The 27,760-nt window shown below is 32.9% G+C and overlaps 5 protein-coding genes across 5 annotated transcripts in view; 1 reads left to right on the top strand and 4 right to left on the bottom strand.

Moving 5' to 3' along the window:
- The window catches only part of LOC139482186 (uncharacterized), a 259,285-nt gene that overhangs the window by 168,165 nt on the left and 63,360 nt on the right, over positions 1-27,760 (top strand). The window lies entirely within an intron of this gene.
- On the bottom strand, positions 760-22,701 carry LOC139482518 (uncharacterized). The gene is made up of 6 exons (XM_071266430.1): positions 22,302-22,701; positions 19,640-19,707; positions 7,787-7,858; positions 3,986-4,069; positions 2,961-3,139; positions 760-1,486 (listed from the first exon to the last, which is right to left on the bottom strand). The coding sequence occupies exons 1-6, from the start codon at positions 22,699-22,701 to the stop codon at positions 760-762; spliced, it is 1,530 nt and encodes a 509-aa protein (XP_071122531.1).
- On the bottom strand, positions 12,074-15,203 carry LOC139482519 (uncharacterized). Its single transcript, XM_071266431.1, has 2 exons — positions 12,964-15,203; positions 12,074-12,213 (listed from the first exon to the last, which is right to left on the bottom strand). The coding sequence occupies exons 1-2, from the start codon at positions 14,099-14,101 to the stop codon at positions 12,074-12,076; spliced, it is 1,278 nt and encodes a 425-aa protein (XP_071122532.1). The 5' UTR covers positions 14,102-15,203.
- On the bottom strand, positions 16,331-19,072 carry LOC139482178 (uncharacterized). The gene is made up of 2 exons (XM_071265877.1): positions 18,595-19,072; positions 16,331-16,906 (listed from the first exon to the last, which is right to left on the bottom strand). Exons 1-2 carry the CDS (start codon positions 18,863-18,865, stop codon positions 16,593-16,595), a joined length of 585 nt encoding a protein of 194 aa, XP_071121978.1. The 5' UTR covers positions 18,866-19,072; the 3' UTR covers positions 16,331-16,592.
- On the bottom strand, positions 23,039-24,559 carry LOC139483635 (E3 ubiquitin-protein ligase Mdm2-like). Its single transcript, XM_071267620.1, has 3 exons — positions 24,378-24,559; positions 24,101-24,182; positions 23,039-23,819 (listed from the first exon to the last, which is right to left on the bottom strand). The coding sequence occupies exons 1-3, from the start codon at positions 24,395-24,397 to the stop codon at positions 23,682-23,684; spliced, it is 240 nt and encodes a 79-aa protein (XP_071123721.1). The 5' UTR covers positions 24,398-24,559; the 3' UTR covers positions 23,039-23,681.

Here is a 27,760-nt window from a genome sequence, read left to right as displayed (position 1 = left end):
ATTATCATATCGGATACACATACATGTATAAATCATTGTCATATGAAAATATATGAACAGCCGACTGATCTTTGAAATGTTATAGTTTATTCCCTACATCTAAAAAATATAGCTCAGACGATCGTCTAGTCTTCCTTTAAATTGTCTTCAGTTAAAATTCGCAGATAAATTACTTCCATGTTGTCAATCACCGATCCAATCATGACACTTATTTGATAGCATCCAAAGGGAAATAACTGGAAATGGTATTACAATGTTCTAAAAGATAGCTAGCGGAACCGATCTTAAATTGCGACAAGTTTTAGCTTTCTAAAAAACTATAGACTGCTTCGCTCTACACTAATTTAAGGTTATATGTGTGCATGTGGTTGTTAAATTAGTTTTGGAAATGTGGTATTTTTAGATATTGATTGATATTAAATGGCTGTACTTTAAGAGTGTGCGTTTTACACCCATGCTTTTGCAATGGCCACTCAAAAGATATATAATCTTCTACATTTTAAAAAATACTTACATTGTATTTTCTGAATTTCATCTTCAAGTTGAGATCTTGCATTGGTCAACAGTAAACATTTGGAGCAGTAATTCTGATGTTGATGGTCACATTTTTCTTGAAGCAGAACATTTCCTGGATTGCTCAATGCATACTTGATACAATGGGTTTGGCATGAATTAGACATAGTTACATGGAACTTGTACTCTGTTTTTAAATATAACTTGAAATTTGCCAAGGCTGTTTTGAGGGATGAAAGTACTGTGTTATTTGATCCCAACCTTTAGAGTTTCTGTCATTCTGATAAGATTTTCAATTGCAAAAGTGCCATCAGTAGTAATATTATCAAGTCCACATAAATTAGACCGTTTTGCTGCTGAACAAGTAGTCAAAATTTTGAAAAGAGTACTGTCTGACAGAGGAGTAAAATCAGCTTCTGTGCATACTGTCTTGTACATATGTATCAGTGCAGAATGACAAGTTCTTCGTACAACTTGGGGTATATTTATGACATCTCCATTATAAAAATGCAAGTCCTTATTTCCAAAGGAACAAATTTGTATAAAATTAGGATCCAGAAAAAATGCCATTGCATGCTTCAGTTTTTCCTTATCCATCTTATCTCTGTAGTTTGGGGTCTTTTCAGTTTGTATTGTCCCAACACCAAAGCGTGTTGCATGGCTTCTACTCTGCATGCTCTGGTCAACTTTCCATTTTGACATTCCAGGTTTTAATTCTAGCAGCTGTGATTTACTGTTTAATGATGTGGTTGATATTATTGAAAGTAATTCCATTTTTAATGCATTACTGTCAGCTTCATCATATAATCTCAGTATCAAATTCAATAATTCATCTTTGCTCTCATTTTGCTTGTCAACAGCATTATTATTACAGATGTCTTCCACGAGTAGATCAAGAAGTTTTGATGACTGTCCAGGTGCAATATGGTCAAGCACTGTACAAACTGCTTCTGAGGCTTTTCTTCTTACATACCTGCGATTGAAATTAAAAAGGAGTTAGTATTACAAAATAAATGGGAATGGGTCTATGAGACACAGATGATGCCCCTGCTTGCATATTGTATGCATAACTCAGGAACAGCTAAAAAAAAATTGTAATCTATATTTTGTGGTACTAAGCATTGTGTATTCATAACATTTGGTTGAGGCAAATTTTAGTTAACTCAGAGAACAGGTAAAAAAAACCTGTTTTTCCATTTGTAAAGGGGCATAACTCTAGATTAATATAAGTGACATGACCAAAATTCAATCTTGATCTGTATTTTGTGGTAATAAGCATTTTGTATAAGTTTCATAGCATGTGCGATTTGGTTGAGACAAAATAAAGTTCAAGAATGGATACGAGAATTTAGCAATTTTTGAATTTGTAAAGGGGCATAACTCTAGAACAGTTAAAGTGACACCACCAAAATTCAAACTTGATCTTGCATTGATAAGCATCGTGTATAAGTGTCATACCATTTAGTTGAGGCATTCAAAAGTTTTAGAACGGAAATCAACTTAGACAAGGGTGTAACTAATGCCCTTCTTTTTGAGTTATTGTCGAAAATTGGAAAACTACCCACAATTTCATGAATAAAATCCCACAACTCCATGAACTCAGCAACCTTAAATTTAAAATTAATAAAAATGAAAAGGGAGACAACATTAATAAATTTAAACAATTAACCAAAGTTTCATGAAAACTGCTCAAACATTTTTGAGTTATTGTACTAAAAGTGGAAAATCCCACGTTTTGTAATGAATAATAACAAGGCAATGTAAAATAGAAAGTTAATAAAAATGGAAAAGGGAGCTGACGTCAATAGATATAAACGATTTACCAAAGTGTTATGCAAATTGGTTTAAGTAATTTTGACATGTTGATGACAGATGGACAACAGTATACCATATTATTGCATAGCAATATAATATTTCTCACAAAAAGTAACCAAAAGTTAGCGTGCAATAAATTCTAATATTGCACTAGTGCAATAAACGTCAAAATTCATGACATCATCAACGACAAAATCTTAGGTTAAACCAATTTTTACTTCCAAATATCATATTGCTATACAATAAAAGGGTTATTGCATGAATATTGGTGAATATTGTCCCTCGCAAGCTCGTGTAATATAAAATTCTACTCGGGGAAATATTCCCCAATATTCATGCAATAACCCTATAATACTTCACGTAAACAGGCATATACAAATAAAAAGAACTGTCCTTGGACAGATGAGAAAATTATAGATCTTCTTTGCCCTGTTCAAGTAAAAATAATTCAGGACTGTGTGTATAGTTATTTTCCATTAAAAAAACTGTTGTTATATTTGTTTATTTAATCCTTGGCTATTGCTCTGTATGAAATTTAAATATAATATATGCAGTCAATGATGATATGATTTATATGCCATGAATTGTTTCTATAATGACCTCTCTGTTGTTTAAGAACTCTTAAAAAATACCTCTTAGTACTATCTTGTACACATTCCAATGGCTGTTGAAGTATGTATTTGATAGGACTCATGTTTCCACTACTTAGATTTTGAAGTGGCTCATTCAAAACATGTATTCCGCTGTTGAGATGCTTTTGACCATCTGAAGTTAGGCTCCAACTGGATTCTTGTGACAATGATGGTTCAGACTGAAAAACAAATGTTTACAATTTTGCTTTCTATCAAATTTTGACAACTGTTAACCATTTCAAATACTAAGAAATAAAACATTTTAATGGACATAATAGTTGTTGGTACATATGAAGGGACAGGTTTTAAAATATTCAAATCAAGTTGAACTCCATGAAATATTTATGTGCCTGCTGTAGGCCAGGAACATTTATATTTTTTTTAGTGTTCCTCATTGTTTAATTATGAAACCAAAACTTTTTTTAAAGCTTTTATGATGAACAATTTTTTAATCGAATCTCTTATCAGATTTCATCAAATTTTTTAAGAGCATTATCAGACTTAAGAATTATTTTTTAATTTTGTGGCAATAGGGCCTAGCTGGCAATGATTGATCACATTTTCTTTGAACCTCAGTGGTCATTAAGTCCACTCACATTTAAACCAGCCTTGCAGTAGTTTATTAAATAATAATTTGTATAAAACCTTCAATGCGGCTTCATTGGTCGTGTGGTCCAATTATTAATAAAAAAAAAAATTTAAGGGTCCCTGGAAACCAGTGTCTCGACTACTTTTGCTGTAACCACAGAGTGAATATTTGTAGATGTCACCGCCGCCGCTGTAATGTAGGATCGCTCAGTCTTGCTTTTTTGACTGAAGTCAAAGGCTCATTAAGAATCCCAGATCCTGTCTTATTTTACTTGATGTTGACTGTGTAGACTGTGTAGTATTCTTTTTTTTTTTTATATTCTTATATATTCAATGTTTTAATTTGTTTTTTGTCTCATGGACATTTTTTCCCCATTACAATATTGAAATGTAAATAACATTTTCACCAAACTTGGGTATGGGAACACTATATTTACCTGTGATGATACTTCATACAGTCCTGGTGTATCAAAACAACTGACAATTTCTCTGTGTGGTCTTTTCAATACAGGCTCTTCATTCTGATAAAATTCAATGTTTGCATTCATGAAATTAAGAAAATCCCTAAACATTAGACATACATCATTATTGATTGAATCAGTTAGAATATTAAGCAAGCTTGCTGGGGCAAGCTGATGAAGTGTATAAATAATAAAATGTCATTATAATTTTGGTGGCAATACGTCTATTTTTTTGTTGAAAAAACAAGTGAAACTGCAAGCTACTGTTCACTGATGATACTCCCGCCGCAAGTGGATAATATTAATAGTGTAAAAATATGCAAGTGTTCGGTAAACAGGAAGTTGTCGAGTGATGAATCTGAAAACGCATCACACGGTATAGCTGACTTATATAAATCCTGAAACCAAATTTCAGAAATCCTTGTATTGTAGTTCCTGAGAAAAATGTGACGAAAATATTCAACTTGGCTGTCATGTGTAAAATCATACAAGTGTTCGGTAAACAGGAAGTTGTCTAGTGATGAATCTGAAAACGCATCACACGGTATGGCTGACATATATAAATGACAGAAAGGGTGGATGTGTAGTTCCTGAGAAAAATGTGACGAAAATTTTCAACTTGGCTATCATGTGTAAAATCATACAAGTGTTCGGTAAACAGGAAGTTGTCAAGTGATCAATCTGAAAACGCATCACACGGTATAGCTGACTTAGATAATCCTTGTATTGTATTGTAGTTCCTGAGAAAAATGTGACGAAAATTTTCAACTTGGCTATCATGTGTAAAATCATACAAGTGTTCGGTAAACAGGAAGTTGTCAAGTGATGAATCTGAAAACGCATCACACGGTATGGCTGACATATATAAATGTTGATACCAAATTACAGAAAGGGTGGATGTGTAGTTCCTGAGAAAAATGTGACGAAAATTTTCAACTTGGCTATCATGTGTAAAATCATACAAGTGTTCGGTAAACAGGAAGTTATCAAGTGATCAATCTGAAAACGCATCACACGGTATAGCTGACTTAGATAAACCCTGAAACCAAATTTCAGAAATCCTTGTATTGTATTGTAGTTCCTGAGAAAAATGTGACGAAAATTTTCAACTTGGCTATCATGTGTAAAATCATACAAGTGTTCGGTAAACAGGAAGTTGTCAAGTGATGAATCTGAAAACGCATCACACGGTATGGCTGACATATATAAATGTTGATACCAAATTACAGAAAGGGTGGATGTGTAGTTCCCGAGAAAAATGTGACGAAAGTTTCATGGGACGGACTGACGGACGGACAGACAGAGGTAAAACAGTATACCCCCCCTTTTTTAAAGCAGGGGTATAAAAAAACAGTTTGCAAAACTATTTTTAATCATGCAAAATATTGTGATAGTTACTAAGGGCTATTCCAGAAAAAAATGTATGGGGGAGTTGGAAGGCAGTTTTTGTCAGCACCGGCCACCCAGACAATTGTAATTGAGAATTTTAGTACATTATAGTGTGAAAAGTTGCTCTGATACCCATCACCCATGTATTATTGATACAATGTGCCTTCCAACCCCCCCATACATTTTTTTCTGGAATAGCCCTAAGCTGTATATATATATATATATATATACGGTATGTATGTATGCTGCTGTACTATTACGTACATAGTATTGGTTTTACACATTGATATCGTAAAATATCAGCCGTTAGCCACATTGAATGTGAACCTTTTTAGTGATTGAGTGCAGCAACAAATTAATAATCAAAGTACTGAAGTACTGAACATTGGACCCAAGTTCTTGTGGATTGTCCAAAAAGTACTTGTCTTAGAAAAAAAATCACATCTCTATTCCTGAGAGTGAGTCTCTCGTGCGTGGATGATAAAAGCCACTTTACGCTGGCATATTGGGGAGCAGCCATGTGTGTGTACAAATATATATATATATATATAATTTCAATTTTTCTAATAGAATGGATTTGGGTAGGCATTTGTATCTTCCTGCAAAAAATCTGTAATCATCCATGCAGAGTTATAGTTCCTTGAGATTGCAAAGATACTTACATTCTTAAGATACTCTTCTGCATGCATGTACATAGATATTAATGTTTTTTTACTTTATAGCAAGCGGTAATGAATGTTTGTTTGCACTTGATGATGTTAAAGCTGTGATATTAATAGAATTTTCGGAGCAACTGAGCAGACGACTATAGGAAGGAGGATAAATGACATCATTGCCTAATATTTTCGAAGATTATTGACCTGTAAATGTTTACTTTTGACATAATTAAAGAACCTTAGTGAGCACGCTCACATACCCCACGTCCCCACATTGTCATTGGAGAAATTAAATAAGTGTAAGAAAAAAAAAATTGTATAAGAAAAAATATTGAATAATAATTTCCTGTCAATATATATGCACATCAACATAGTATGTCCTTATTATCTACAAAATTTCATGAAATTCTGTTGTGTGGTTTCAGAGGAGTTGAGATGACAAACTGTTGCAGAAGTATATTGAAGCAAATAAGTTCAAAGGGGCGTAACTCCTAGAAAAAAAAATTGAATCGTAATTTCCTGTTGATATGCACATCTACATAGTATGTCCTTATTATCTACAAATGTTCATGAAATTCTGTTGTGTGGTTTCAGAGGAGTTGAGATGACAAACTGTTGAAGTAGTACCTTAAAGCAAATAAGTTCAAAGAGATGTAACTCCTAGAAAAAAAATTGAATCGTAATTTCCTGTCGATATGCACATCTACATAGTATGTCCTTATTATCTTAAAAGGTTTCATGAAATTCTGTTGTGTAGTTTCAGAGGAGTTGCGATGACAAACTGTTGCAGTAGTACAATAAAGTAAATAAGTTCAAAGGGGGGTAACTCCTAGAAAAAAAATTGAATCATAATTTCCTGTCGATATGCACATCTACATAGTATGTCCTTATTATCTAAAAAGGTTTCGTGAAATTCTGTTGTGTAGTTTCAGAGGAGTTGCGATGACAAACTGTTACAGTAGTACATTAAGCAAATAAGTTCAAAGGGGCGTAACTCTTATAAAAAAAATTGAATCGCAATTTCCTGTCGATATGCACAACTACATAGTATGTCCTTATTATCTTAAAAGGTTTCATGAAATTCTGTTGTGTAGTTTCAGAGGAGTTGCGATGACAAACTGTTGCAGTAGTACAATAAAGTAAATATGTTCAAAGGGGGATAACTCCTAGAAAAAAAATTGAATCGTAATTTCCTGTCGATATGCACATCTACATAGTATGTCCTTATTATCTAAAAAGGTTTCGTGAAATTCTGTTGTGTAGTTTCAGAGGAGTTGCGATGACAAACTGTTGCAGTAGTACATTAAGCAAATAAGTTCAAAGGGGCGTAACTCTTATAAAAAAAATTGAATCGCAATTTCCTGTCGATATGCACAACTACATAGTATGTCCTTTTCATCTGAAAAGGTTTCGTGAAATTCTGTTGTGTGGTTTGAGAGGAGTTGCGATGACAAGAAACAGGACTGACGGACAGACGGACTGACGGGTCAAAAACATTATACCCTCCGCAACGATATAATAAATTATGACTAGGAGGAAAAGTTGTCTCATTGGGACTTATACCATATCAGTCATCTTCTCATATCTACATGAATATACATGTAATCATGATAATAAAAAAGTTTTAAGTGCATCATCTACAAAAAGTTTGAAATAAATTTGTTTGTAGACCAGAGAAGTTTTACATATTTTGGCAACATAGTATAGTGTGTACAATAATGAAGGTTTATACCTTTAATAAGCTATCTGGCTTGAAGTCTTTATTTTCTTCTACAGGATCTGCTCTACTTGGTGCTACAAATATCTGAAAAATAAAATAGAAAAAATATTCTTCAAGGCCTTACAAACATTGAAAATAACTAGAAAAACAAGAATATGTCCATAGATCACATGAGCCCCAATTGCACTATCAATTACTATGTTCAGTGGACAATTTGGCATTGAGATTAAAATATCATATCTTTGGCAAGATTGGTACTAAATTTTAAGTTGATTAAATGTACTTTATCAAAAACTTCTTTGACCTGAAACTGTAACCTGAAGACAGACAAACAGACCAATGGACATACAGATGAACGGACCAACAAAAAAAATATAATGCCCTTTGTCAGGGCATAAAAACCTACAATCATAAAATATTTGAAGAAATGTTTACATTGAATCAATATCATAACAAGCTGATCACTAAAATCAATATATCCGTCTAATGTGCAACTCCTTTTGACAATGTTTGACAGGTCTCAGAATAACTTTTGTTCATTGTTAAAATGTAATACATGTACATGTTACTTACATGTATACTAGTCCTGACATTATATTTTATTGTCATGAAAAAAGCATGATTTTATAAACATGTAATGTAAAACTGGTCCCAGGTTAGAAGTAAGGTTGGGATCCTGCTAACATTTTTAATTTTGACTCATTCTGAAGTTATGTGCCTGTCCCAAGTCAGGAGCCTGTAATTAAGTGGTTGATATATGTTGCTGTGTAACATATATTGGTTTTCCTTAAAAAAAGAAATTTTACCCTAATTATAGGCCCTTATTTTTCTCGTATGAATGGTTTTACATTTGTGATTTCACGGCTTTTTATATCTGACTTTGCTGTATGGGACACGGGGGGTCTCAACATGGGATTTTGGGTACAGGTGTGCAGCTGGGATTTTAAAAACACCCCCCATTCATATATTGAATAATTGTGAAATCCCTACCTATACATATATTTCACAGCGAAATCATAACCCATTCATATATTTATCAGCTCAAATAGTACCTATATGCATATACAATCTTATTATACATCAAAAACACTTTTCAATTATACAATACACTTTAATTTATATGAAACATTGAACTTTTCAAACAATAACAAGTAAAAACACTGTTTTGAAGGTGCAATAGCACAAACAATATGACTTCACAGCTGGTTATAATTATGAGCCAAAAACACACAGTTTTGAGGAAATAAACCTGTATTTAATGCATTTTTTTTGCTCTATGAGCAATCAGTTGAAAAGTTAAGCAAATTCTGCACAATTTTTTGAAAAATTTAATTTAACAAACAGTAATAGAAGTTCCGTGTTGAAGGCCGTACTTTGACCTATAACTGTTAACTTTTTATACATTGTGACTTGCATGGAGAGTTGTCTCATTGACACTCATACCACATCTTCTTATTTATAAGTAATAGAAAACTCTTTGGTGGTTTTGCACCTATGTAATGTAGTGGATTTGCTTCTGTATCCTTGAACTTCAGCGATTGTCCGATTCAGAATGTGACGGGATAACAACTTCAGCAAATCTCCCGTCAAAGTCCTGAAATGCATGTTGATGTGAAACTGATCTCTTCTGTCCTGTAGCTCTACCTTCTTTTGTTTTACCATGGTTTGTGTTCATTAACTTTTCGACTGATTGCTCAATAACAGATAATTCTTCTGCAGAAAGAATTAATACACCAGATTGAAATGTTAAATTGACATGGCATATGATATCAGAGGCTGTTATTGAGACTATTTCAAATATGTTAATCTTGTACGTGTCTTCACTTATCCTCTCGTACTTTGAAAATGTAATTTGTAAGTCGTTTAAAAAGTCTGCCGAAAAAGAAACCGTATCTTTATAGTCCAACTGCCTTTTGTTTTTAGCTACAATTGTTCTTTGCATCCTTTGGATGCGTTCAATTTGAAAAGTCTTTGCTGTCCTATCAACATAGGCGAAGTCCTCAAAAAGATTAATGCCGTTGTCTGTTCCTAATTGTGCCGATTTGGCCATATTTGGTAAGGCAGCCTGTCGTACACGCACTAACCTGTAACAAATATAAATCGTCAATTTTCGAAATTAAATCCATTTTTGGAGGCTTTTTTTAAGTTTCAAATGCACTTAAAATTTGCATTTTTTTTTTTTGATTTGCCTAAATTAAATATTTCATAAATATTTAAAAAACTAGTTTTCCTATGCATGTAGGAATTCATACGCATGATGCCATGAAAGAGAGTTTATACATAAAAAATATTGGCCTTCTTTTACTTTAGGGATCCCAACCCATAAAGAACTCTACAAAACTATTCTTAACCTCAAACCTCAAACCTTGCCGTAACCCATACTTAAACCTAACACTAGCCCTAACCCTAACCTAAAACAACCCCTAACCTAACCATAACCACGAATGCTCCTTAACTCTAAAGTATAGGGACCCTTAAAGTAAAAGAAGGCCAAAACATTAGATATGCTATGTTGCCAATGACCAAATGAGACACCTCTCCGTCCAAGACCCAAGTTATTTAATGTATGCAATTATAGGTCAGAGCATGACCTTCAATGTTTCGGTTGTCATGATTCTCACAAATCAAATCAAGACAGCCCCAAGCATCGCTTTACTCTGTACTATTGATTAAAATAAACCACAGTTCACCTCCTTGCTCTCTACCCGCCTTTATTCATATGTTTTGCATTGCGACCACAGGAAAATGTTATTATAAATTTGTAAGTCATTTCCGTATGTATTTTAAAAACAAATCGATTATTCCATTGGTTTTTTTTAAAAGGTGTATGCATCAATGACCCACTGCAAGGACCCCTCATCAATCTTTTTGTAGGCAGCTGACATTTTTGCCGGCATCGTGCTATTTTGCCGGCTATGATTAAAATTTCTTATTTTTCCGCTTTGTCAGTTCTTTGTGTATAACGACTTATACATTGTATATGAGTGAATTTGTAAAATTATTTTTTAAATTCTAAGACAATCTGCATTGGTTTTGTTTTTGATTTTTCTTAAAAGGAAGATTGCTTTAGAAATATGCTATTTTGCCTGCTATAATTAGATATTTTGATAAATAGCCACTGCCTTTTTGTATGGCTTATATTTAAGGGCATGAAAGATATCTGACAAAAATTAATGAATCTGTAAGAATTAACTGCATACCTGTCTTTTGATAAATTTGGGTCTTCATTTAGAAGTTTTACAAGAGTTGTCTTATGTTGGATGCCATGTTCTGGAACCAGAAGTGTTTTTGTCTAAAAATATTAATAGTCTCTGAAATTCCATTGAATTAAGTGATCTTTTGTACATCTTTCATTAATAGTTGTCATGGTTGTATTCAGTAAAAGTATGTGAAGAATCTTATCATAATTCCCATGCTTAACTATAACATTTATATAATATAAAGATGTTTTTACTTATTGGGTTTGTTTTTGTGCATATAGCACTGGCTAGCAACACACATTTTCGGGTACTGATGGGGGTGATTCAAGCATAGCTGGTGACAGAATCACACCTGGCAATAATTTGATTGGTTAATTCTGAGTCCTTTGATAACGTTGTGCGAGCCTCATGTAACTTCTTTTAATGTCTTATTTCCTCAGTGATTGTTACAGTAAAGGTTATCTTTCTTCTTAATTAATTCAGCGTACTCAAACATAAATAAATATAAGCAACAGTAGTATACCGCTGTTCACAAAGTCATAATACGATAAAAAGTGAACAATCCGTGAAACACACCAAAACCGAGGGAAACAACCAACCACAAGAAAACAGCAAACACATAATTACACAAAGCCTAACACCAAAACACAGAAACGGACTGTCTGATTTACAGTTGCCAATTCATGACTTGGCACAGGACATTATTCCGGAAAATAATGGTCGATTTAACCTGGTTTTATGGCCAGTCAAACCTCCTGCATGTTAGCTGCGGAACCGTAGCTCTTAGGTCCTTATGTTATTTTTTGACTATTTGCGGACCATAAATAGTCAAAAAATAACATAAGGACCTAAGAGCTACGGTTCCGCAGCTACCCGCATGTATGGCAAGTGTAAAAAATAACACATACATCACACCACTGTAGACTAAAAAACAGACATATCAGTAACATTCACCACAAAGACCAACTGTGACATAGATAAATAATGCGTACATTACATGTGTACAGGTTTTATGAGAGAGAGAAAATGCATTTCCCATGACACGGTAAATCACTATTGCCTTAGAATTCCTGAATATATATATATTAAATATATTAAATTACCGTTTCTGTAAAGAGCTCGGTATACTGTCATCAATATTAACGCTATTCTGGTCAGAGTGTTCTTCAAAATTGTCGATTGCTACATCTATACATTCATGCATTTCCATGAATTCTGAACTTGTTGGTTCAAAAATGTCTGAAATATATTGATAAAGGTTACATTAGATACAAGTAAAAAAAATCATCTCTGTTTTATATTAAGAAGCTTTGATTTTTGGATAAAACAATACATTTGTAGTTGTGTTTGCTTTTATTGTTTTAACAAGTATCCAATCAAAAAAATAGAATATCGAATAATATTAAAAAAATGACAATCAACAATGATATTAAGGTGTTGTTCCATGTCACGATTTTTTCTTCTTAGACATTTCCATTTTCGTAAATTTCTAAGACATCTACATTTTGTATTCACATTATGTAATGAATAAACTTGTGCAATTTAAACCTATGCTATAACAGTCTGTTTTTTTTTAAACATTCAATGGAACTGAGGTCGTGTTGACAAATCTCTTGACTAGGGATTTCAAAAAATGTTTTATATAAATAATATATTTTTATATGTTTATTAACTTGTATTTGTTCTTTTTGTCAAAAGGCAAGAAATCATTTTAACACCTATGCATAATTAATTCCACAGAACAAACTATTGTTTAAAGAACATGTAGAACTATAAATTATTGTTATTGGAAACAAGTGACTAAAAATTGTTTCATGTATGATGACATATTGATCGCAAAATTTGTCTAAAAATAGTTCGATCTTACAATTTAGAACCTGAAGAATACTTTTAAAAGAATTATGACCATAGTCTGTCATATATACTTTCAGGCACACGTGTTTTCAGGTGCCTTAAGTCAATAGACTGTTTTGAACATAATGTACTTACTCATTGGCGTATATGTAGAGTTCTCATCTTGACTATCATCACTACTATCATGTATTTCCTGAGTTTCATCCGTAGCAATACATGGATCCAAATCGTCGTCATCGCAATATTCATCAGAATCGTGATTGTTGTTGTTACATGTATCCCCTGATAGATTTTTAAACAGTTTATCATGGTTACAATTATCAAAGGGTTTATAAAACCATCCATAATTGTCATCAGTATCGTCATCATCATCCCCATCATCATCATCCCCATCATCATCATCCCCGTCGTCATCATCCCCGTCGTCATCATCAAACCCTAAATCTATGTTGAGGTCACGTGGAATTATTCCAAGTTCCTTTGCAAGATCTCGGGCACGACGTATTCCAATTTTCCATGCAGAAATTTCTTCGCCTAAAGCAGGGTAGTCTCTCAAGGAACATGTTACTCCTCCAGGATACTGACTTTTCCATACATTCTCCTGCTTAATGTGGGCTTTGGCAAACTTTGGGGCATTATCATTAGCTTCAATCTGACTTAGTCGGATCATATGGCTTACATTGCGATACATTTGACCATATGGATACACATGATGGTTGCCTACAAACTGGCCATTCTTTGAAAAGAAGTCTTCGCAACAATCTGACCCTGTTAGATGGAGTAAGCATTGGCTGTTTGGAAAATTATCTCTGTAGAAGCAAATAAGCATTACTGCAAAGTGAACTGAAATAAATATGTCGCAATATGTTTCTCGGGACAAAAAATTGGAGGTCAGAGTAAGTGCTTGATTAAGGTAAACATAATTCCGCCAAATTCCTAGAAAATGTGTGACAAATCCTGCGCGAGAGATACGTTCAGCAAGCGAAGCTTTCGGACTGAAGAAAATGTCAACATACTGATGTACCACATAAAGAAAGGCCTTAGTTCCTTTGACTGAAGGAATAGGAGCACAGTCGTCACTTCCATTAATTAGATCATTGAGACAATCTTGCACCCTCTGAAATGATAACTCCTGTGCTACTTTCCAGTTTTGACGATCACGATCTCTCCGTACATGATCTCGTGTCAACCCGTGCACTAAAACAGGGAATGATCTCATAACCAGCTCAATTTGGTTCATATGTACAAGCAAATCTGGTCCAATATGTAGCATTCTTGATGTATGATCAAGGTGATTTATGATTTTCTTATGGTGATGTATTACGTCTTGATCTCCAATTTCTCTTATTACATAACCATTTTCAACCACTTCTTTCCTAGCTGAAAATATGAAACCAAGATGTCATCCAATAGGTCTGAATCGGTCTCCTGCGGTACATGTCATGAGTTGTAAATGCAGTTTTCTTCGCCTGCTGTCACCATCAGAACTATTACCTACAGGGTTTCCGCTGGCGGTCGCCATTTTCGCAATTTGCGAAAAAATAATAATTGTGGCGATTAAAATGCATCATTGGCGAAAGAATTTGGCGAAAGAAATATATATAACGATTTATTTTCAGCCATCTTGTTTATTTACTTTTTTCGGGTTTCTCTGACTTTACCCGATCAGACAATACTCGGAAGTCACCTTGAACTCGTTAAGATTTTGACAGAAAATCAATAATCAGCTGATTGCATTTATAGCTATCGACATCAAAGGACTAATTAATAAAGGTGTTGATTGTATTATATAACAAATTGATATGGTATGGTTAAATGGCGTCCGTTACATGTCACAAACGGGATTTTGCCACTTTGCGACGCACGTGTTGAAGCAAAATGTTGACGCTTCCTCTCGATCCTTCTTTTAATGATAGTCAAGAAAAGAAAACTGTTGTTATGACGAAAAATCTTCAAAAGCAAGAAGGTCTCTGATTTAAAACTTTATCATTTAACTTTGATATAGATAATTGATTTGAGTGGGTACTTTAAAGTCGTTTCAGTGACACCCGTGTTTCAATGTTTCAAGCATTACGATGGTCTAGAAAAGAAAACTGTCGTTATGGAAGAAATCTATTCAAAAGGTTAGGTTGGCATGACAGTATTAAACACTTCAATGTAATGACTACACCTTACACGAGGGATAAATTTCAAGTGGTAAAATGTTTTATTTTGTTGTAAAAACCACTTCTTGTTTTGGAGGGGGGGATGGAAAATTTTAAAAGAAAAATATATTTGTGTTACTTGGCGAAAAAAATAATAAAGTGGCGAAAAATATATTTTTTTGGCGAAAGAGGTGGCGAAAAAAATAATTGACCCAGGGGAAACCCTGATTACCTATAAGCGGTCCTAATTCATGTTCCAGATGTAGCTCATACAAATTTTGTACCTTTTGCCACTGATGGTATACAATATGATGAGTGAATCGGTTGCATGTTGGCATAAGTAATGCTACTAAATGTGGAATCTTTTCATGCAAAGGATTAAGTAATATAACTCTTGCATATTTACCAATAATGTTCTTGTCAAATGCATTTACCAGACGGTCATAAGCATCACGGACGTTGCCAACTTTTATGTGATTATTCTCCATGCATTTGTGGTTGTCTTTAGGTCCACAAAACCCCAAAAGTTCATCTCTATCTTGGTGATACATAACAGTACCAACAATAGCTGTCTCATCTTCTGCCGCTAAAACAGGAGTTCGTGGTATTTTGTAAATTTCCATAATACCCTTTACTAGTTTTGAATAGTAAACAAAGTTTTTTTCTTGTATTCCAGGAGCCATTTCAAAGTGGGCAATTTCCGCCATCGATACATGGTATTCAGATTTGGCCCTTCCAAGTTAATTGCAACAAAGTTTGCCAGTTTCGAACCTCCCATGATTAACAGTGCTTCGAAAAATTTTCGTGTACTAGACTTATATCGTTTCCCGTGCAGTCCTTGCACATGGAAATTGTTGGCAATCGATTCAATTGTTTCAAGGAAAACATTTTTGTTGTCTAAAATTCCCTTTTCCTCAGCTTTTACTAGCTTATGGTAAATTGCCTTAATGTCACCTCTTGAACTAAATTCTGTCAATTTCTCTCTAAGTGTTCTTGTACGTAATTTTAATCGAATGTGTTTGCTTTTAAGAAAAAATGCATCTGAACGACCCTTTTTAAGTTCTTCAGATTTCTTTAGAAGTAAATTAAGTTATTCTGTTTTAGTCATGTAATCAAAACGAACCTTTGTTAAGTCCCTGTTCCCATCATTTACGTTGAGACTACGTAAGAGTAACCTCTTTTTGAAGGATGGCAAAGTAGGTATACCTTTACACAGCTCACATATGTTTCCTTCTTTCATCACATAACCAGTACATTTAACATGCTTAAATGTTCCTTTAAATTCTGTTGTATGTTTCTTTAAATTAACAGTTACAAACGGCAAAGGATACCAGCTTGTTTTGCTGTCGTCTTCTACTTTAACGTCATTGATTAATAATTTAACATTGAAAGACTGTTCCTCTCCTGATGCCATGAGATATGTTGTAATATTTAAATAATATCCTTGACACTTTGTCACATCTAGTCAACTGGTTTTCTCTTCATTCAAGTTACCTTTAATGAAAAAGCTTGCAATGTCTCTAGTTTTGTTAGTCTGAAACTTAGCCTGTCGTTCCTTATGGTCTCTGCTGTTTGCATGTTCCCTGGCTCTCTGGACAGGATTTCCTCTGCATCCCAAGTTTATGTCAATTTTGCAGCAGCGACAATGTGCATTTTTTCGATTAAGCAGAAAAATTCCTTGTTCATCCCAACTGCATAAACATTTGCCAAATGTCCCCTTGAACTGGCATGAAATTTAACATTTTGGATTTTCTTTCCAAAATCTCCCAACTTGTAATTTTTGTTGCAAAGAGAGCAAGAAAACATAGATTTTCCATCTTCCTCAACAACTTTAAATTTACAGCTTACATTGAATTTTTCATTTTCTTCTTTCTCTAGTTCACTAATAAGACTCTCCAATCTTGAAATCCCATCATGGAAAATGCTATCATTAACTGCAAAAGAAATAAAATGCATTATTTATAAACACTTAAATAGTAACAATAACATGAATAATGCACGCTGTGTCGTGCTAAGAATACTTCCTCTCTTGATTTAAATGGAAGTATCGGCAGACAGTAGGTCGGTGTCTTTATTATAATCACACTTCATATATACAAAGTTCATGGGACGGACTGACGGACGGAGTCGCTCGCTCGAGTTTTACCATATATTACCAATCAATCGATCTTCACGAAGATCTTATCAATCAAATCATGATTCAAAATAACAATGTAATCAACCATGCATGATCAGGCATCAATAAACCGAGTACATTGTGTAATACGGGCCACATTGCCGTTTTACAGATTGCTAGTCAATCGATCGAGTTTTACCATGTATTACCAATCAATCGATCTTCATAAAGATCTAATCAGTCAAATCTTGATTCAAAATGACCATGTAATCAATCAATCAAGTACACTGTGTAATACGGGCCCCATTGACGTTTTACAGATTGCCGATCAATCAATCGAGTTTTACTATTAATTACCATTCAATCGATCTTCATGAAGATCTAATCAATCAAATCATGATTCAGAGTAATCATTTAATCATGATTAGAAATTTATTTATCAAGTACACTGTAATACGGGCTCCATTTATCTGTGTTACAGATTGCCTATCAATCAATTTACCAAGTACAATGTGTAATACTGGCCCCCATTTATCTGTGTGACAGATTGCCGATCAATCAATAAAAATAATGATTTTTGCAAAATAACCAACCAACTAACCAATGGGGAAAGACCACCACCATCAATTGTTCAGAGATGGTTGAAAACAATTGGTTATATCATTTTAAATGACTTCATTCTTTTTATTAAAATGAAATCAAGGAATTGTATATTTTTGATATTAATAAGATTCTGCAGTCATTTTCACAAAAAATCTTACGACTACAGTTGATCGTAAGTCATGAACAAGTCAGTATACTTATGATCAATCTTAGTCTTAAGTTTTTTTTGTGAAACTGACTTCTGAACACCAGACATGTACAGTCTTATTTTAATCTTTATATTGACAGTCTTTTACACAGTCTTCATCAGATTATGTTACAATTGTCAGACTTTAAAAGGGTCAGTTAATGTTTATATTATGTAAACATAGTTTTTTTAAAAATGGTTTCACATTTCATCAATCTTGCAAAATTTAACCAAATATCACATAAATAAATTAGTTCAAAAGTCTTTTCTTTACAAAACATCATATTTAATGGAAATATTTAAATTGTAATTGATATATTGCCAAGGAGGGGGAGGAGGGTTTTGAAAATAAATAACCTGTCCTGGCAAAAGCTGAAAATAAATAGTTGAGCAGCGAAGCCGTGAAAAATAAATAAACTGGTTAAGCATAAAGTGAAAATAAATAACTCATCAGGCAGGATTTTGAAAATTAATAACAGGTTTTGAAAATAAATAACTTGTCCTGGCAAAAGCTGAAAATAAACAGTTACGCGGTGAAAAATAAATAACGTTGGATTGGCATAAAGTGAAAACAAATAACTCATCCGAAACAAAAACTCCTGCCCCCCCCCCCCCCTCCAGAATATCAAAAGGTCGTCCCCTAAACGTGAAACGTTGTTTATTATGGACGAACAAATAAAAATACAACACTTGGTTGAAATTAAGTTTGCACATACCATTTGAAACTTCTTCTACGCAGTTTTCTTCTAAATTCTCGAACCCACTCGTCAGTGATGTTAATCCTACATCACTATGACCACTATGTTCCAAAGTCTCCAATTTGAAATGTTTGTTTGATTCATCTCCCGTTATAGCTTCCTCCTCTTGTTTTCGAATGTGTTTTGCAGCTACACAGTCACAATAATCACATCTTAAAGTTCCAGTAAATTCCTCACATTCATGACAATTTAAACATTTCCCTCTGTCAATGCTTCGTATGTCTTTCATTTTGGCAATCAAATAATGACAAATTCTTTCAACAAATTAAAAGTGATTAAGCAAGACACACAATGTCAATGAGAATAGACGCAACAAATTAAGTGCAAATAAATCGATGTGTTACGCAACTCACGTGACGCAACTAGTGCAAAAGGTTCAATATCTACTGGGTAATTTACTGAAGATTATTAATTGTGACAGTGTAATTAAATTTAATCAATATCAAAACTTGTGTAAATAAGTTTTGGTCAATTACTACCTATTGATATAAATTCCTCGGTAAAATTGCACCCCATTGATATATTTGACGGGTCAAAAAAGGGACCCATTCCAGCAGCACATATGTATATACCTTTATATAGGAAGACCCCCCCCCCCCCCCCCCCCGTGGTATGGGATTTGCTCATTTTTTAAGGTTTCGTTTAGTTCTCTGCAGAATGTCTACAATTTATAACCTTCAGGCCTGTTGTTTTAAATTAAAAAAAAATGTTTTGTGTCAATACAAATAAAATGTTTTGATTGTTTTGGTTTTTTTTGGTATGCATTTACATGTATATATATACACCATATCAGTATTTGGAAATCTGTTCCCCTTGACCAAAAAACCTCTTTTGCTTAAACTTATGAGATAATACAACAATAACTTTTCCATTGTGGTGTCAGATATATTATCTATCATGTCAGACGTTTAAATTTTACTGGAATTTTTGCAGTAATGGCAGATAAATAGTGATAAGGTGTATTGCTTTGATTATATAATACATGTACACATTTAAGTTGTACCTCAAAATTTGGCCAGATAGATTCTTCCATTTCTCTGGTAACAATCTGTCTGCAATTTCTGCACAAACCTATATAAAAAAAAGAAATAATTTTGATACTTGCACTTTCAAGCTAATTTTTGAATTTATAAAAAAAGTACAAATGTGTGTGATAAATTTTAAAATTTTGTACATTTTATTTTAAATTTAATAAGTGTATCATGTCTATGGGCCTAGGGATAATATAATTTTATTACTACAATTGTTTTATTCTGTGAAAAACCAAATCATGCAATGAACAGATTGTCAAGAAATATATAAATAATGAACATGTATATGTATATGGGGAAATCATTGTTGCATTCATAAGTTTTGATTGTTTTCTAAATTTTTTACAGTAACACTTGTATGCAGGGATTGAAGTTTAAATTTTGGCACATTCATAAATTTATGACATGTCACAGAAGCAGGGGTGGGGTCGATTACTTTAAAATATAATCGATTAAATTACAATTACTTTGCTAATAAAATGTAATCGATTACATTACAATTACACCCTATTTCATATGTAATCGATTACATTAGATTACTTTTCTTTAAAGTAATCATGATTACTTTAGATTACTTATGATTACATTGTATATTGCAATAACAAAGTTTTTTTATAACTTTTTATCCTCACAAAAAAGCTAATTTTGGTGATTTTTGTAAAGCCTTAATTTATTCATCTTATTTAAAAGAATAAAGACAAGTACAGTGTAACATGTGTATTTGATAAAATAGCTATAGACAAGTGTCATTTCTCTATGTAAAAGATATAACTTGATTTTTTTTCTACAAATTTTAACCAACTCCCCAATTAACAAAAAATTTGAACAAATAAGAAAAAAATTAATTAAGTATAGTTTTATTGTCTGTTGGGACATAATTGACACATCCATGAATGTTTTAACAGGTGTTAATCACTACTTCCTAATTTTTAACAAACAATAGGTGAGCTTGGGTGTTAAAATTTTATTGTCTTTATAACAATATCAATAAAGTTAAAAGTGCTTGATTGTCATTATTTCTTTGAAATTTTTTAATTTTTAATCTAATTAATAGAATTATTGTCAGGTGAAAGCACAAAACAGCTTTGTAACTTGGAAAGTATATACATTTCTCTTTAAATTTAGAAACAGTTTAGAGTAATAAAAGATATTTTGTATTGATGAAACTTCTGACATCAGCTATTGTTTACTATGCATATTGTTTGTAATATTATGTCATATGTATATACTGAACATGTACTTGTTTATACTGATGAGCCGTTACACTCAAAGTTAATAAATAATAAAAATTAGAAAGCACATATTATACACAAATTCATGGAAAACTAAAAAAAATCAATAAATGAAATCTAGTTTTAACTTCCATTTTGAATTAAGTGGGCTCATTTATTTATGTTGACCATCAAAGTCAAATAGGAACTAAATGTTTTCTGCATTTGAATTTCAATGTAGTTATGTAAAAATATTGGGTAAACTTTTATGAGATTGGAGTTTATATCAGAAGTTTTCAATCAAAGAAAATAAATGCTTTCAAGGCATATTCTTGTATCATAAGAGCTCAATCTCACAAAGAAATATTGGAGAGGCAGTTTTCTTTAGTAAACTGTTAACAAAATAAAACACTTGGTTATACAAACTTGTTATACAATTTATCACATTAAACAAGGTCCCATCATTGGGAATACTAGTTTCATGATTTTTCATTCAAGCTTTACATTTTCTTATTTTCATCTTGTATATCAAAAATTATTTTCATATATATACAAGATTTGTAATCAACAAGTAATCATATGAATGTAATCTTAAAGTAATCTAAAAGTAATCACAATTACACCTGTTTTTTGCCATGTAATCGATTACATTACGATTACATGTAATCAGAAATTGCATGATTACTGATTACATAGGATTACACTGCAAAATGTAATCGATTACAGCTGATTACGATTACTGATTACGATTACAGAAGACCACATCTTAAATTTTGTCCCAACTGTATATATAGTTCTATTCAAGAAAAGCAGACATTTCAGTAGACCCTGTACCATATTTTTGTCTGTATTACATTGTATTATATCATAAAAAAACAACCATTTTTGGAGTAAATGTGTACATGGTGTACACATATGGTTTGAAAGGCACCTAAATTACTCCAAAAATGGTTGGTTTAAATGATATAATACAGACAAAAAATATGGTTCTTCAGACCTTGGAAGTTCTATATTGACAATATATTACTTTCATGTTCAGACTTTAAAAAATTGCATACATGTAGCCACTAGTACTAGCAAGACAAAATGTAAACTTACTTAGATTTTTTTTTTAAAATACATGTTTAGCATAGCTCCCCCCCCCCCCCCCCCCCTGAATATCTGAATAAGTTTATTCAACTTCGATGCCCTGAATATTAATATTTTCTAGAAAACGGACTCAGGGCAAGTGTGTTATTAGGGCGAACAGACATGATACAGTTCAGACTGAAAATTAAGATTAATTCACTCTACCCCCACATTTGTCCCACATTACTCTTTAAAAAAATTGTCAGTACTACACTGCAAATTAAGGGCTTGGGTTCTGAAGTTTTATTAAGTTATCAAACAGCCTCCTAATTATCTTTAAACTTGAGATGATTACCTGATCCTATTGGAAGCACAACTCCTCTGGTTCTCAAAAGGTGGTGGCTTATCTGAGGCGTGACTGCCCGGTCGGATTCAGGCTTGGATTTACCCTTGTGGTCAGGATGACCACATAATATGCTGCTCCTCCTCCACTTCATACCGAGAGAATACCTGTGGTTCGGACACCCCAAATATTCTCCCATGACAGAAAATATTCCAGCCCGAAAGCAAATTAAATGTCCCTCATTTAAATTTGTAAATTTTCCCAGTTTGTTAGAAATTAGGTGATTTCTTATATCCTTAATGCATTCCTTTTTCAAAATCACAGCGTTTTCAGCGGGATAGAAGATTGATGTATCACATTTTACATTACTAAAGCATGAGAAACTGCATCTCATCTCAACGTCTGCTTCCATAGTTGTTGATATGAAATATAAACAATAGACATTTTATGGTTTTCAAGTATTTAAAGAGAGCTCCATAATTTTACGGGAAAAGGGAGATAATTTCAGGCAAACTAACAAATTTTCAAATTTCTTTTTCTACACTTTTATTAAAAAAAAACACACTTTTACCATGTTTACATGATAAACATAGAGAAGTTATAAAACTTCAATTTGGTGTATAATTATACTGGGTTCTTAGTTGTTCATCCAAATAAGCATCATTCAATAGTGTGCAATTTACAAAGGAATGATAGGAACAACTAGTGATTTAATATCATAATTTTTATTTGTATTACTATTTGTTGGTGATTTTTTTTGTATATTCTTATCTTTAATACTGTAGTGAAGATATTTATACACAAAAAACTGAGAATTGGAATATTGGATGAATCACTTTTTTTAAGATCTGCCTGGTTCTAAAAATAGCTGTACTTTAAAATATGTTATTAATAAAAGCTTTAATAACTGTCAAATCAGAAAGAAGTAAATATACACTTTAATGCTACATTAGTTTTATGCACTAAATGTGCATATTTTGAATAGTGCTTGAAAGCAAAAGGATTGATAATCTAAATAAATACACTCAAATTGAGCACTAACAACTGATAAGTGGCCTCCAGTGGACAAGTCAAACCATGGAAAAAAAAATTACCTGCCTGCCTGGTTTGTTTACAAGAGTAGACCCGGGGGAGGGGAAACAGACATTCTTTTAAATGTGGCCTCAATGGTACAGAACATGCATATTATATACATATACATAAAATTGAGAATGGAAATGGGGAATGTGTCAAAGAGACATCAACTTGCCCATAGAGCCAACAACAGTGGAACGCCACCAATGGGTCTTCAATGCAAAGAGAAACTGCAGCATCCTGAGGAGTCCTTCAGCTGTCCCCTAAACAAATATGTATACTAGTTCAGTGATAATGTATACAATTATAGATAAATACTTACGTTGCTTCTGTGAAGGTAAACTTATTAACTCCAAATACTTTTCCCAGAGGATCTTTTTTACAGAACACGATACTAGGGTCATTCTGATTATACAACTGTCTGCTACCAATGTAATCCTTCAGATAACTACAGACCTTCAATTTACACATAAACCAGTTGAAATTAAGAATGCAAGTTTTTATAGTGTCAAAATTGATATGGTAGCATTTTTACAATAACATGAATAATAAAAACTTGACATAAATTTCTTCATTTATTATTATGTTTACAGTATTTAAATATGTTGATTGCAATAAAGATAAAATCACTACTGAAAATATGAATAAAAGCTTTAATTATTGTGAAACCTGGTGCTGTGCAGTTTTGGCATTAATAAAATCATGGAAATAATTTCTGAATTCAGAGAAATTTTTACCTCTTTTCTGGTTAACACTTCCCATGATGCACCTACTTGTTTAAGTACAATGACGGTCAAGAAATTCACGTCTGGGTCTGACCTACAAATATAAGACGAACATTAATTTTGACATTTGCTTTCAATATAATTCTCATGTTTACAAGTTCTACTATAGATAGATAAAAAGATTACAAATTAACAAATATCCAGAAAACATAATTCCCTCTACTATAGTAGGTGAGGTAAACAAATCTCCAACGTTTTAAGAAACTGCCAACACTCTCTGATAACTTACCATAGGATAATTGACTTCATATTCTTCAGTTGTTATGCAATGGGACTCTGTGAGTTGCTTCAAAGTAGATACATTTGATCCTGCAGGTGTGCTGTATGAATCAAGAGACTGTCGTACAATTAAATTTGGATTATTGCACACGTTTACTTGGCTTGATGTTACTTGACCACTTACAGTGTAATTGTGCTGAAATAAAATGAAATTATGAAAATATTTAAATTGAATTAAGGATGCACACCTCTGAGTGATTTTTGGGTTTATAAGTCTTGTAAAGACATTATAAATCATATGGTGGTGCACTTCTTTTTTAGCAATGTTTAGCTACAGCCTTTTTTAAGTACCAAATTTTCATGATTTTCCCATTTTTCATCAATTTTTACCTATTTTTGGGCTATTATCATGAAAAAACCACCCAAATCCACAATTAAACTTTTTTTCATCATTGTTCATACTTTCAATTAAGATGAAGAGGACCAATCTGCATTGGCGGATCCAGGGGGAGGGGGGGGTTCCGAAAGTTGGAATCCCCCCTTTTTTTTGGCCGATCAATGCATTTGAATGGGAGCATATAGTTAGAATCCACCCTTTACTCTGTGTTGGGGAACCCCCCCCCCCCCCCCCCCTTTAAAATGGCTGGATCCACCACTGAATCTGAATAAGTTTAAATTAAAATTACTATACATAGGTAGGTATTAATATAAGAAAGTTTTATCATATTTTGATGCTTTTTGAGTCAAATTCACCATGCTGTCGATTTTGTAAATTTGTGTGTTTGAAGAACAAAATGCATATTTTTTTTAACTTCTTTGTTATAAATGATTGAGAAAATATGTATCTAAGAAATTTGAAAAGAAAAAAGAGATATGGGATGTACATGCTTCTGGTAAAATCATTTTTTGTACCCCTCACCCATTTTCTAAAAATTTTGCCTAAAAAGACTGACTGGATAATGTTGATTGGTAATAAAATTTTAAAAATTGATAACTCAACCAGATGCTCCGCAGGGCGCAGCTTTATACGACCGCACAGGTTGAACCCTGGACGGTTGGGGCAAGTATGGACACAACATTCAAGCTGGATACAGCTCTAAATTTGGATTGTGATTAAATAGTTGACACAGCATAGGTTTCTGACACAGAATGAATGTGGTCTAATGAACTTAAAAATTTGTTTTTGCCTTTGAGCAAATGAGAAAAATTTAACCCGCCCCCCCTTTTTTTCACACACCCCTTTCCCTTTTTCCAAAACTGATCTCAATTCAAATTTCTAATGGAGTTTGCAACAATAACTACTCATTTAAATACATCATAAAATATTAAAATGTAACAAAAGGTGCTTGTTATCACTGAATGGTAAAGATTGTTTTAATTTATCAGTTGGTAGTAAAAGTGAATATACATTGTATATTGTATAAAACAATGATTTAAGTTGACTCAAGGCAGATTTTACAGTATTGTGTTCTGTCTCCTACTTTCATGTTGCTAACGTGACAGAGACAAAAATGAGTAACGTTAGCGACATTTGGACATGTCACATGAGCAACAACATCTTTAAAAGTTAAAATGTATGCACACAGTGATGTTTAATATATGCCTGGAGTAATAAAATTGTACAGTCTGGTTTAGAATTTCTAAATATACAGAATGTCATTTGCAGGTGTACTTTATATCAACTGAATACACAAGAAACCAATTCGTAATAGTAACATTAGCAACATCTACTATCATGACATTACGTTTTGTTGCGAACGTCTTTTTGGTGGACGGAATACATTTAAGGTCCTCTTGTAACGATATTACATACAACTTCCCATCTTTGCTTCCCCATCATGTGAAGGAACTGACTCCGAATCTATTTCTGCAAAGGGCGATATCGTAACTCCTATACAGGAGAGTTACAGATCTAAATATATGTTGCTCACGTGACACTGATTTGGACGGAAACGTCGAGAGTAACGTTCGCAAAAAATAAAACAGCCAATGATATTGATTCCTCAAGTCCTTTGAACCCCTTACGTCATCCAAATTTAATATGATTGCCATTTTCAATTATTTATAAAACCCGGGATAAAAATAACTACAATGGGCTGTCTGAGAACCATCAAGAAAATTGCGATCGTGACATCCCACAATGGACGGAAAAGACGTGACGTTAGCAACAATATTATTAAATTACCTTTTTTAGCCTTTACCAATAAAAAACTGCCTTAAAGTTATGATTAAAACACAAAAGAAGACTTTTTATTAAAATATAAGTCCATGTTATTAGGCTCCACTTATAAATAATACTTCAAAATTCCACTCCAAATAAGCTGGATGTCAGTCAAGTAGGTCATGATGTCTATTCCATGTCCAATATTTTGAAATTGAAAACCCTCTAATTCTAACAAAAAACACAAACACAGAGTAATTTTTATTTTTATTTACTCAGAAAGACACATTTTATTCAATAACATAATGCATTACTCCATTACACAGTCGGTTTCACAGTTTCAGCAATTGCTTTTTTGATGGATACAAAAAAACAATATTTCCTTCTTATTGTAAAATCTGCCTCAATTACTATTCTGGACAAAGAAAGATAACTCCAATCAATTGAAAATTTCTTGCTATTGCACAATATTGTGCAATTAGATATTTCTGGCTATTGCGCAATACTGTGCAATTGAAAATATTTACTATTGCACAATACTGTGCAATTGAAGATTTCTTGCTATTGCGCAATACTGAGCAATTGAAAATTTCTTGCTATTGCACAATACTGTGCAATTGAAGATTTCTTGCTATTGCTGAATACTGTGCAATTGAAAATTTCTTGCTATTGCACAATTCTTAATATAATAATTTTGGATCCTGATTTGAACAAACTTGAAAACTGGGCCCATAAACAAAAATCTAAGTACATGTTTAGATTCAGCATATCAAAAAAGCATAAGAATTCAATTTTTGTTAAAATCAAATTTAGTTTAATTTTGGACCCTGTGAACTTTAATGTAGACCAATTTGAAAACGGGACCAAAAATTAAGAATCTACATACACAGTTAGATTTGGCATATCAAAGAACCCCAATTATTCAATTTTTGATGAAATCAAAAAAAGTTTAATTTTGGACCCTGATTTGGACCAACTTGAAAACTGGGCCAATAATAAAAAATCTAAGTACATGTACATTTTTAGATTCAACATATTAAAGAACCCCAAGGATTCAATTTTTGTCAAAATCAAACTAAGTTTAATTTTTGACCCTTTGGACCTTAATGTAGACCAATTTGAAAACGGGACCAAAAATTAAGAATCTACATACACAGTTAGATTTAGCATATCAAAGAACCCCAATTATTCAATTTTTGATGAAATCAAACAAAGTTCAATTTTGGACCCTT

This window comes from Mytilus edulis, chromosome 7 (genome assembly GCF_963676685.1).
Source record: "Mytilus edulis chromosome 7, xbMytEdul2.2, whole genome shotgun sequence".
Taxonomy (NCBI): Eukaryota; Metazoa; Mollusca; class Bivalvia; order Mytilida; family Mytilidae; genus Mytilus; species Mytilus edulis.
This window is presented reverse-complemented; position numbering and strand designations above follow the sequence as displayed.